The sequence below is a fragment of the Bidens hawaiensis genome, unplaced genomic scaffold (assembly GCF_021521415.1).
Source record: "Bidens hawaiensis isolate Kalapana, Puna unplaced genomic scaffold, B.hawaiensis_p1.1 tig00036363_1, whole genome shotgun sequence".
NCBI lineage: Eukaryota > Viridiplantae > Streptophyta > Magnoliopsida > Asterales > Asteraceae > Bidens > Bidens hawaiensis.
In genome coordinates this window covers 85,203-98,632 of record NW_027505407.1, presented here as the reverse complement: position 1 = coordinate 98,632, position 13,430 = coordinate 85,203, and the positions used below count along the sequence as shown (strand labels likewise).

Genomic DNA, 13,430 nt, shown 5'->3' with positions numbered 1-13,430 from the left:
CAAGGTGAGCGGGTCATCGGGAGTATCTGACGAGTGATATCGTCAGTTGGTATTTGTTTGGATTTCTTTCTTTTATGAACCTAGGTGGGAGGGTTGTTCCCATCCAACAGAGGATATTTTTGAACTATGATGTTTGGATTGAATGATTGTAATCGGATTACAAGTTATCTTTTCAAGTATTGTTTTCTTAAATTGTGTTGTGATGTTCATAAATTAGTTGTTTGATTGTTATTGATGTACTAGAATTAAGGCATTAATCCGGTCTATGTTCACGACTGCGTAGGATTATGTCGGGACGTGGACGTGGCCATGGCAGGGGCAGCATCAACCTCACTCCAGCAGAACTGGCGGCACTCATCAACGAGCATGTGACCGCAGCGATTGCAGCCGCCCAGATTCCGGGGCAGGCGGTAGGGGGTAAGTATACACTTTGCTGTCATTATGACCTATCGAAACTCAGGCACTAACACTTACTTTGTGAACCAAAAATCTAGGAGCCGCAGGGTGCACCTTTAAGAACTACATGGATTGTAAACCCCATGCGTTTAAAGGCACCGAGGGGGCTGTCGGTTTGCTGCGCTGGATAGAGAAGGCAGAATCAGTGTTTGCTATGTGTAATTGCTCGGCTGCGAGCCAGGTGAAGTTTGCTACAGGAACTCTCGAGGAGTCAGCACTTACTTGGTGGAATACCCAAGTTCAGTTGTTGGGTCTAAATGCGGCCAATGCTATGTCATGGGAGGAATTCAAAAATCTGATCAAGACCGAGTATAGCCCGCGTGGTGAAGTGCAGAAGTTAGAGCATGAGTTTTGGAATTTGCGGATGGAGGGTTCCGACATTGAGGCTTATACGACACGATCCCATGAGTTAGCGATACTGTGCCCTCAAATGATCGATCCTGCTTATAAGAGGGTCGAAATGTATATTGACGGTTTACCTCCGCAGATCCAGAGTATGGTGACATCGGCAAATCCCGCCAACATTCACGATGCCGTCCGGTTAGCTCATAAGTTAACTGATCAAGCCGTCAAACAAGGCACTCTCCCGTCCAAGAAGTCTGCTACTGGCACATCCGATAATAAACGCAAGTGGGAGAGTAGTGGCAACAACAACTCCAACAACAAGAGCACCTCTTCAGGCCACAATCAACAGAGACGGTTTGAGTCTCCTCGCAGGAACAACTACCCGAGCCAGAACCAACAACAGGGAGGATATCAGGGGAAACTCCCAAAGTGTAACAAGTGTAACTTCCATCATGCGGGGAAATGTGATAAGTACCGTTGCAACAAGTGTGGCTGACATGGCCACGAAACCAAGTTTTGCCGAGCAGACAACCCCCAGAAACAAGCCCCACCTCAAGAGGCCCCGAAAGGGTGTTTTGAGTGTGGACAGGAGGGTCACTTTAAGAGAAACTGCCCCAAACTGAAGAATGCTGGTAACGGAGGGGCAAATGGCAACGGGAAGAATGGTAACAATGGGAATGGTAACAACGGAGGTGAAGGCAGGGGAAGAGCCTTCGTTATTGGTGGTGGTTCAGGTGAGACTTCTAACGACTCCGTAACTATTACCGGTAAATATAAAATGAATGGTTGTTATGCGCTAACTTTATTTGATACCGGGGCCGATCGAAGTTTCGTGTCAACTAAATTTTGTGAAATGGTTAATAGCACCCCATCTGCCCTAGAGTCTAAGTACACTATCGAGTTAGCAGATGGTAAAACCATCCAAGTGTCCCATATTTTGAAGGGTTGTACCGTAGAATTGTCTAGTCATTTGTTTCCCATAGATCTTATGCCGATTGAACTTGGTAGCTTCGACTTAGTTATTGGGATGGATTGGTTGTCCGAGCACCGAGCCGAGGTTGTTTGTCACGAGAAGATCGTCCGCATACCTCTCCCTGGGGGAGAAACTCTCATTGTTCATGGTGAGAAAGAGAGTGCGACAGTTGGGATCATTTCCCTTATGAAGGCACAGAAGTTACTGCGTAAAGGCCATACTGCGATCTTAGCCCTAATCACCGACAAAGGTACTGACGAGGCTGTGGAGGAGGAGGTCTCAATCGACCAGATCCCTATTGTTAGAGACTTTCCTGAGGTTTTCCCCGAAGACCTACCTGGCCTTCCGCCTCACAGACAAGTGGAGTTCCAAATCGACCTAACACAAGGAGTTGTTCCTGTAGCTCGTGCACCGTATCGCCTTGCTCCGAAGGAGTTAGAGGAATTGTCTAAGCAGTTGCAAGAACTGCTAGATAAGGGTTTCATACGCCCCAGTTCATCCTCGTGGGGAGCCCCAGTCCTATTCGTGAAGAAGAAGGATGGAACTCTACGCATGTGTATCGACTATCGGGAACTTAATAAGGTGACGACCAAGAACCGGTATCCCTTGCCACGTATTGATGATCTGTTCGATCAGCTGCAAGGATCCAGTTACTACTCGAAGGTCGACCTTAGGTCGGGTTATCACCAACTCCGAGTTCGGGAAGAAGACATTGCGAAAACAGCGTTTCGCACTCGTTATGGACACTATGAGTTTGCCGTTATGCCATTTGGGTTAACAAACGCCCCAGCCGTATTCATGGACCTCATGAATCGTGTTTGTAAGCCTTATTTGGATAAATTCGTCATTGTGTTCATAGACGACATCTTGATATATTCGAAGACAATGGAGGAACATGAAGAGCACTTGCGATTAATGATGGAGCTACTCATGAAGGAACAACTGTATGCCAAATTATCGAAGTGCGAGTTCTGGATGCGTGAAGTAAAATTTTTGGGCCACGTGGTAAGTGGGGAGGGAATCCAAGTGGACCAGTCCAAGATTGAAGCAATCAAGGATTGGCCAAACCCGAAAACTCCCACCGAGATCCGTCAATTTCTGAGATTAGCTGGTTATTATCGCATATTTATTGGAGGATTTTCCAAGATTGCTCAACCACTCACATCCTTAACCCGCAAGGGCATTGTGTATAAGTGGACCTATGCACATCACATAGCATTTCAAACTCTGAAAGACAAGCTGTGTAGTGCGCCAATCCTATCACTGCCCGAAGGAGTAGAAGACTTTGTTGTTTACTGCGATGCTTCACTGCAAGGAATTGGATGTGTGCTTATGCAACGGGAAAAGGTCATCGCATATGCTTCTCGACAACTGAAGACCGCTGAAAAGAACTACACGATCCATGACTTAAAACTTGGAGCCGTCATCTTTGCACTAAAAATCTGGAGGCATTACCTCTATGGAACCCAGTGTACGATATACACTGACCATAAGAGCCTCCAGCATATATTCGAGCAGAAAGAACTGAACATGAGGCAGAGACGATGGGTCGAGTTGCTTAACGATTATGAATATGCTATTAAGTATCATCCGGGTAAAGCCAACGTGGTGGCTGACGCCTTGAGCCGAAAAGAAACTTTGAAGCCCAGGAGGGTTAGGGCTTTACAACTAACGATTCACTCTGGTCTACCCGAAAAGATCAAGGATGCCCAGTTAGAAGCTCTGAAAGCCGAGAATTTTGATGCCGAATCTTTGCGCGGTGTAGACGGGAACTCAGAGGTTAAGTCGGATGGCATTCGGTATTACCATGATCGAATTTGGGTACCGCGTTCTGGGGATCTAAGAACACTGGTCATGGACGAAGCACACAAATCCCGATACTCAGTACATCCGGGATCAGATAAGATGTACCATGACTTAAAAGAGCTATACTGGTGGCCGAGTATGAAAGAGGAAATTGCTGGGTACGTGGCTAAGTGTCTGACATGTGCCAAAGTGAAAGCAGCACATAGGAAACCGCCGGGATTACTTCAACAACCCGAAATTCCTATGGGGAAATAGGAACAGCTATCCATGAATTTCATATTCAAACTACCCAAGACACCCAGCGGTTGCGACATGATTTGGGTCATAGTGTATCGATTGACCAAATCCGCACATTTTCTAGCCATCCGGGAAGCGGACAAGACGGATAGGCTGGCTCGCATTTACATTAAAGAAATCGTTTCCCGTCATGGTGTGCCGATATTGATTATTTCGGACCGTGATGCTAGGTTTACCTCAAACTTTTGGAAATCGTTGCAAAAGTCGTTGGGTACACGACTGGATATGAGCACGGCTTATCATCCACAAACAGACGGTCAGAGCGAGCGAACAATACAAACATTGGAGGATATGTTAAGGGCGTGCATCATCGATTTTGGGAGCAGTTGGGAGACGCACTTGCCTTTGGTTGAGTTCTCTTACAATAACAGTTGCCATACGAGCATACAAGCAGCCCCTTTTGAAGCTCTGTATGGGCGTAAATGCCGATCACCACTCTGCTGGGCGGAAGTGGGTGAGAGCCAACTAACTGGCCCTGAAATAGTTCATGAAACGACAGAGAGGATAGTTCAGATCCGAAACCGTATGGTAGCAGCACGTGATCGTCAGAAAAGTTATGCTGATAAGCGTAGAAGGCCTTTGGAATTTGAAGTCGGGGACAAAGTTTTATTAAAAGTGGCACCGTGGAAGGGTGTCATTCGTTTCGGAAAACGGGGAAAGTTGAGCCCGCGTTACGTAGGGCCATTCGAAATCGTGGAACGAATCGGTCCAGTGGCTTATAGGTTGGACTTACCAGAACAACTCCGCGGGGTACATAACGTCTTCCACGTATCAAATCTTAAAAAGTGTTTGGCTGACGAAAACTTGATAGTTCCTTTGGAGGAACTAGAAGTGGACGAACAGTTACGTTTCATCGAAGAGCCGGAGGAAATCATGGATCAGGACGTAAAGACCCGTAGGCACAGTAAAACTCCTATCGTTCGCGTTCGTTGGAACTCTAAGCGTGGACCAGAGTTCACATGGGAGCGCAAAGACCAGATGAAAGAAAAGTATCCACACCTATTCAAACCTGAAGCCAAACCATAGGTACGATTTAAATTTTCGGGACGAAAATTTTTTTAACAAGGGGATGATGTGACAAACCTAAAATTTTTCTTTTTATCCCCTTCATGTCCCAGTCTAGTGGTGACATCACATTAATTTTCGGGACGAAAATTCTTTTAACAAGGGGATGATGTGACAATTGCAAATTTTAGGTTAACTCTATTAACTAAACCCAGTTAAATCCTGTTGACTATGTCTATAAACTCAGTTAGTTCTGTTAACTATGAGTATGAACTCTCGTACATGTGATGTCATGTATGCGTATATTTAGGTCAACGTGTCATTGGTGACTTAAACAAGAATAAGTGGATAATCATAACTAGAATAACAAACTAGTCATGCATGTTATAATAAATAGGTTATGTAACATGTATGATAAGTATAATGTGCTATGTGATTAATATGTTATATTATGGTTATTACATGATGATGTGATTGTAAGTAAGCTAAATGATTAAATAGGTTATATTGTATGTCATGTAACATGTTTATTATTTAAATGGAACCTTAGGTTATGTTACATAGGAAATGTTTATTAAAATATGTAGCATGTCACACATGAGTTAATAAAAGTTAACCTAAGTAATTTTATTCATTAAATCAATCATAAAGGGTTGTTAATAACAAGGAGGTTACAACTATTGGATGCCAACACCTTTTCTTTTCCCTTTCCCTCTCTCCCTTGGCCGTAGATCCCACACACACACACATACTCTCACTTTTTGTTTTTGTAAACATCATCTTCTAGTATTTTCTCCATAACACAAGAGTTGGTGATTTTGGTAAACAAGGGTTTAAGCATTTGATCAAGCAAAGTGAGTAGATTATTATGTTTATATGTTTCTTTTTCTTTTAATTCATATGAACCTTGTATCCAAATGGTTGGATCATGAAAGGGGATGATCAAAGTTTGACAAATAAAAAGGATTTTTGTATGAGTCTTGATTAATATTTTGAGTCCTTTATAAATACTTGTGTTCTTATTATGAAATCAAATGGATAAAAATAAGACATGCAATTTGATTTGGTAAGAATGTTTCTTGATGATTGTTGAATCAAAGGATAGAAAAGTTGTGATTTGTAGTTGATTGTGGTTAAAACTGTTTATTGGCAGATTAGATGTTACGGATTTGGATTATTGATAACTTGATGATATGTTTGAGTTTTTGATCGATTTTTGATTCTATGAACATGTACTTTGAATTTAGTTTTCAGAAAGTCCGAAATCTTAATTTTTGGACACTGTTTGAATACTTTTTATTAATTTACAAAATCAGGATGCAAATCTAAATTAGAGAAAATAATTCTGAGTTGAGTTGTAAATTTCATAACTTGATGATAAAAATAGATATGGATATAATTCTACTTCTAGGATGTTGTAAATTGAATTAGGAATCTAGTCCAATTGGTCTTGCATCAATTGGACAAATATGGAATTTTTGACAAATTTTTGATTACTGCTGTGTTGTTGTAGAAATATAAATCATGTTGTTGTAGTAAATGAATATTCTGGACGAATTGGTAAATCCAAAAATTGTGAGAAAAATATATGTTGAACCTAATACTGATATGTACATGTGTGATTTATTTGGTAATTTAATTGTGAGTTTTGATTGATGAGAAAAATCGGTTTAGGTGGTATAAATTGTTAAAGGTGATAAAGGTGTTAGTTGAATTGAGATAATTGCAAATTGTGATATGTTAGTTGTGGTAAATTAGAAATTTGACTTTTTAAGTCAACTTAGAACTAGTTGACTAAATAGTTAGTCTTGCTTGTGATGTTGTGAAAGTGTATTGATCATAGAATTGCAAGGAATATGGCTAAGTGTGTATACTTGATGATTGATTAAGTGTGACTAGAATTATAAGGTAAACATTCTAAGTCCAACCTTTTAGTCAAAGGTCAATATTTTAGTCAAATGTCAAAACTTATAGTCAAAGGTCAATATTTTAGTCAAAGGTCAAAACTTTAGTCAAAGTCAACAAAAGTCAAACTTTGGTCAAAAGTCTTTTTAAAAAAACAATGGGAGATTATTGGATACTAGTGGTTCTAGGAACCATCCCACAAGTTACTTACATACTTGCATTTTTAGGGTCTTAGCACGTGACGCATTTACTTCGGTCGGATTTGTGTAATACCCGAAGCACCAACAAGATGAGTTTACGGCCCCACTTTTATACCTTTCCTTTGGGGGAGGAAACATGCAAAACTGTTTTACTTTACTTGCTCTAAATCTTTACACAACCATTTGGTTGCTTCTAACGTAGTGTTTCTTTGCCATGGAAAGTCCTCACGAACATCGGACCGTTAACTAAGGTTAACTGGCGTGGTAAATTTAAATAGTACTATTGGGTTTGACAAACCCCACCCTGCATTATTCTCGACTGGAGGTCGAACGGGGTGTAACTTTGACCAGACATTGTTAAGTTTTGGCAATACTTGACTTGAGGCAATAACTAGTCAGCTTCGGTCGTGATGGAAACATAACACTATGCGGCAACGAGTTAACTAAGTGTAGTTAACCATGGGCCACTTTTATTTATAAATGTTTATGAACTGATAGAGCATAACTTACTTTAAAAACCTGTGAACTCACCAACCATATGTGTTGACTCTTTTTAGCATGTTTTCCTCAGGTCACTAGCAAGCACTTGGATTATGATAACATTGCATGCATGGACTCGCATTGGTTTAAGTTTGAAAACATTTATTTAATATTGGTTTTGCGCTTGTAGCGCCATGAATTATTTAAATTTGTTTGGGAGATGGCTCCCGTACTTTGTTTAGCTTCCGCACTAGCACTTAAGTACTCTTAACATTTTATTTTGATTTGTTAAAACTTTTAAGACCATGTAGATGTCGTTTGGTGTGATTAATGTGTTCGGATCCTGGTTTGTCACCGCCTTACGGTAAAACTCCGTTAGTGGAAATTTGGGGGTGTGACAGCAATCAACACTGCTTGTTATGTTCAGAACAGAGTGCTTGTGAACAAAAGGCATGATAAAACTCCATATGAGATTTTCAACAATAGAAAGCCTTACATCAAGTTCTTCAAGCCCTTTGGCTGCAAATGTTTCTTACTAAACACTAGAGACTATTTGAACAAGTTTCAAACTATGTCACTAGACTGTTTCTTTGTTGGATATTCTACTCACTCAAAGGCTTACAGAGTTTATGTGAAAGATCACATGAGTGTAATAGAGTCATCTGACATTGTTTTTAATGAGAATCAATTCAACACAGTCAGTGGTGCAACATGGCTGTTTGATCATGAAAAATTGATAAAGTCATTCAAGATTTATTCTGAAGACTTTGATGAAACATTCTACAAGACCAGTGTACTTGAAGAAAATAAGAAGAAAGAACTGGACTTGGAAGAATTGTGGAAGAAAGTTGCTAGAACAGAAAAAGAGTACACTTTTGTGAATAGCTCCACAAACAATGACATTGAACAAGATCAGGAAATGACAAGTCAAGATAGTACTGATGTACAAAATGATCATGTTCATAATGGGAGTGACACAGGCAACAAAACAAATGATGAAGAAGCTGCAACAACAGCAAGATTCCAAGACTTGTTTCAAAGTTTGAATCTGGGAAACAATAGTGCATCCACTTCAAGACAAACCAATGATGAAGCACCAGAGTTTCATGATGCAGAAGCTGATTTGATCATTGAAGAACCTGAAATCAATGAAACAAATCTTGACATAAATTTGTCTACAAATATTATAATACAAACTCCTACTGTTGAAAAGAATCATCCTGTTGGAAATATCATTGGTGACCTGCATGAAAGAGTAACTAGGAGTCATTCTGAGATAGCTAACATCTGTCTGTACTCTTGCTTTCTATCCCAATTAGAACCAAAGAATATTGCTCAAGCTTTGAAAGACAATAGTCGGGTAGAGGCAATGCAAGAGGAATTGGCCCAGTTCAGAGATTTACATGTATAGGATCTTGTAGACAAGCCACATGACAGATATGCAATAGGAACCAAATGGGTGTTCAGAAATAAAAGGGATGAAAGGGGTTTGGTGATTAAGAACAAAGCAAGACTTGTAGCACTGGGATGTCTTCAGAAGGAAGGGATAGACTTTGAGGAAGTGTTTGCACCAGTAGCAAGACTGGAAGCCATAAGGATTTTTCTTGCATATGCTGCCTCTAAGAACATTAAAGTATTCCAGCTTGATGTCAAATCTGCATTCCTTAATGGAAAGATTGATGAAGAAGTGTATGTGACTCAACCACCAGGCTTTGAGGATCCCATGTATCCAAACAGGGTGTATAAGCTAAACAAAGCCCTTTATGGTTTACATTAGGCTCCTAGAGCATGGTATGATGAGTTATCAACTCATTTACTTGAAAATGGCTTCACAAGGGGAGCCATAGACAAGACACTCTTCTACAAAAGACAAGGGTCAGATTTGCTGCTTGTACAAGTCTATGTTGATGATATCATCTTTGGATCTACAAATGAAAATATGTGTTTGGAGTTTGAAGAGGTGATGAAGTCCAAGTACAGCATGAGCTCCATGGGTGAAATGAATTTCTTTCTGGGACTACAAGTTCAACAAAAGGATGAAGGAATCTTCATTCACCAAGCTAAGTATGTGCAGGACATTCTAAATAAGTTCAACTGTCATGATTACAAGGCTGCATCAACTCCAATGGACACCAAAGAAAAGATGATAGCTGATGAAAAGGGGGAGCCAGTTGATGAACATGAATACAGAGCCAAGATTGGATCACTGATGTATCTGACTACGACAAGACCAGATATCATGTTTGCTGTGTGTGTATGTGCTAGGTTCCAATCAAATCCAAAAGTCTCCCACATGAATGCTGTGAAAAGAATATTCAGATATTTGAAGGGAAGACCAGACTTAGGGATTTGGTATCCTAAGAACCAATCCTTTGATCTGATTGCATACACAGACAGTGATTATGATGGATGCAATATGAGTAGAAAGTCAACATCAGGGGGATGCCAGTTTTTAGGTGAAAGGCTAGTGTCATGGCAATGCAAGAAACAGACCACTGTGTCAATCTCCACTGCAGAAGCTGAATATGTTGCTGCATCTGCCTGCTGTGCACAAGTTCTCTGGATTCAGAATCAGATGCTGGACTATGGTTTGAACTTTCTAAACACCCCTATTCTGATTGATAATAATGCTGCCTATTTTTCTGTTAAGAATCCTGTGCAACATTCTAAGACTAAGCATATTGAAATCAGACATCACTTCATCAGAGATTGTAGTGAAAAGGGTTTGATTGAAATGCAAAGAGTTGATACAAGTGATAATCTGGCTGACCTATTCACCAAACCACTTGATAAAACTAGGTTCAACTTTCTGTTGAAAGCCCTGGGGATGATCAACTCTGATGAAATCTGATTAAGGATGTGTGCTTAGTTGTGTACCTCTATGAGCTACTTGAATATTTTAAAAGAGGTCACACATGCTGAATATGTTGCTGAATATGTTGCTGAATATGTTGTTTAATATGTTTTGATTATGTCACTGCTTTGATGTTAACTGATAGGTACTTGAGTGACTACTTGTGCAATTTGGTTGATTTTGATGATAATACTTGACTATCTTGTTAACTGATCTGATGTTATGATAAGTAATTAGATCTGTTTAGGTGAGATTAATTGCTTATATAATGTCATGAGTAATCACATGTTTATGATTACTTGAATATGATCCTAATATGATCTTCTGAAGTTGTTAAGGTAGAATAGACATTGAATGAGATTACAGTCTGTTTTTCTTAATGATGATAGAATGATTAAGATTTTGAGTATGAGATGCAACTGTTTGTGTCAAAATGTGTTTTATGTCAAAATTATGTGATTCAATGAAATTTTTAATGAATTTTGCATAAATACTAGATTTTGGTCAAAACATGAGCAAGTTGATTAATGGTGTTGAGATATGATAAGATTATTCAGTTCAAGCTTTTAAGAAGCTTAAAAGAAGGATTTTTAAAGGGAAAGATCTCAAACAGTTGTTCTTGCTGAAAATTATGTCATATGCCTAGTTGAAAGGACATGCACTTGTGTATGTTTGGTCCTTAAATCTCTATAGATTCAAAGGATAGCCATTGACCTGAAAACTAAATGCTTTTGGGGCAATTATGACTTGTTTCTTATTCCTTCACTTAAAACTATATCAATAACTCTGACTTTGACAGGACATATATTCACATGTATGTTTGGTCCTGTTAACCACATTTGGTCAATATAGGATAGCCATTAACCTGACAATGAAGAGGTATTGGGGTGATTGAATATTAAATTGTATATATGGGAAATGATAATACATTGACTGCTTAGCTAATCATATGGAATTAATAGGCTAAAAAGGCCTTAGTATAGTCATTAACATGTATGGTTACTTTCCCATGATGATGTAAAATCAAAGGTGATATAAACATAATGAATATGCTAATCTTTATGTGGAGATGCATAGTTGTTTTGCATGTCTCAAGATAGATCTCTCCGAATGATATGGCAGAAAAGTGATTACCCAGTCATACACAAGCCTGTTGTTATTTGGTCAACCAAAATGAAACATTTTTTTATATGACAAAGAACATGCTTTAAGAAAATTTGAGAAAATATCAAAAACAAGGGGAAGAATGAATAAATCAACCAAAGTTGATAAATGTTTTAAATATTTTATCAAACAAGAGGGTTACAACAAGAACTACAAAGATGTTGACAAAATCTGTCTCATCTTAAATGAAAGGCATGTTGCTAACTGTAAGTCCAACGTTCAACCTCTATATGTTTGAATATCAAAAGTTCAAAAAAAATAATAAGTTCTGTCATAAGAAACTATTTTTGACCAAATACAGGAGGTTGGAGTCAAATTGGGGTGATCTGGGGAAAGCCAAATAAGCTTTGAAAAGAGATATGAGGCATCATAGCACAGTGTTGACCATTATTGCAATATGCTCAAATTGAACCTTAATCATATCACCAAAGAGATGAAAATCATGCTAAGTTTATACCTGCTGTTAACCTATCTAAGTTGTCATAATAATCCTGAGAGTGAAGTAATGAGATAGCTACTTAGTCAATATGATCCCATTCCTGAGATCTTTTCAGTTTATAAAAGAAATTGTTTTGAAGTGAAGTATAACTGAAATTTGATCTCTTAATGCACCATTTGCTCTTAAACTATGTTCTGAAATGATACATAACTTAGAAATGTCTTTGAAAAGTGGTTTAAGTCAAAAAGTGTTGCATTTTGCCTAAAATAGGCTGAATATGTAAGTTCGAGTAAGGTTTGATGATTTCTAATCCTCTCGAGCACAAACTGTTTGAATATGTATTTTCGGGTAAGGTTATTGAATTATAACCTTTCCGAGTACAAAACAGTTGATTATGTCTGAATATGTAAGTTCGAGTAAGGTTGGATGATTTCCAACCTTCTCGAGCACAAACTGTTTGAATATGTACTTTCGGGTAAGGTTATTGAATTATAACCTTTCCGAGTACAGAACAGTTGATTATGTGTGAATATGTTGTTTCGGGTAAGGTTTGACAACTTTCAACCTTTCCGAGTAAGCTTAGTCATTTTTGACTAACATTATGATTTTCGAGCATGCTTTGAAATGTTTGCACTATTGCACTCACTTTTCGAGCAAGCTTGAAGTCTTGAGATGATTATGTGTTGAAATAGCTAACTGTCAACAAGAAATTCTTGTTTCGAGTAAGCTATGCATGTTATATGTTAGCTTCAAGTAAGCTATGCATGTTATATGCTGATTGTGTTGTCAAGCAAACTTTGTGCACTTGAGTGAGTGTACCGAGTAAGCTTTGAGTGAATATGCTGTTAGGAAAGACTTGTTAACCTTTCCGGGCACGCTAAATGTTACTGTTTAAGTTTGTCATTTTCGGGTATGGTTTGATATGATAAGTTACCTCGTGCAAGGGCATACCTGATGTTTGAATGTGTTTATCCTAGCTAGCATTATGCTAACTTAGGATTTTCGAGCAAGCTCTATGAAATTTTAGACTATAGCACACTTAAATGTTTTTGTGTTTAATTTCATGTCGAGCATGCTCTTTGATATGTCTGTATATGATTTCTTTGAAATTACAAGTGTTTTCGGGCAAACTTCGTTTACCGAGCACACTTTATATTTCGGGTACACTTGTGTTCCTTTAATATACTTGGTAATTTTCAAAACCCAACTTTACGAGTACACTGTCTGCTAGAATTTGGTTTCGAGCACACTTTGTATTATATGAAAGTTATTCGAGTATAATTAGCACAAGATTATTGTCCGAGCACACTTTACATTTGAAAGAATGCTCGAGCACAATTTTCATACAAGCATACTTGAATGAATGCATTGATTGAATATGTGAGTTAGTATGATGAAATTGTTTAGACTCATACTTGAATGAATACGTTGTTTGAATATGTTAGTGATTGTGATTTTTAGGGTTCATGCTAGATAAGTTTTAATTTGAATTTGAGAAATTTTTAG

At 38.6% G+C, this 13,430-nt stretch overlaps 1 protein-coding gene across 1 annotated transcript in view; it reads left to right on the top strand.

Moving 5' to 3' along the window:
- Positions 1-1,654: 1,654 nt before the first annotated feature.
- LOC143612995 (uncharacterized) overlaps positions 1,655-13,430 on the top strand; it is a 48,022-nt gene continuing 36,246 nt past the window's right edge. Inside the window, exon 1 of the mRNA XM_077086834.1 lies at positions 1,655-2,252. Within this exon, the coding sequence (XP_076942949.1) occupies positions 1,655-2,252 (598 nt within the window). The remainder of the gene's footprint in view (positions 2,253-13,430) is intronic.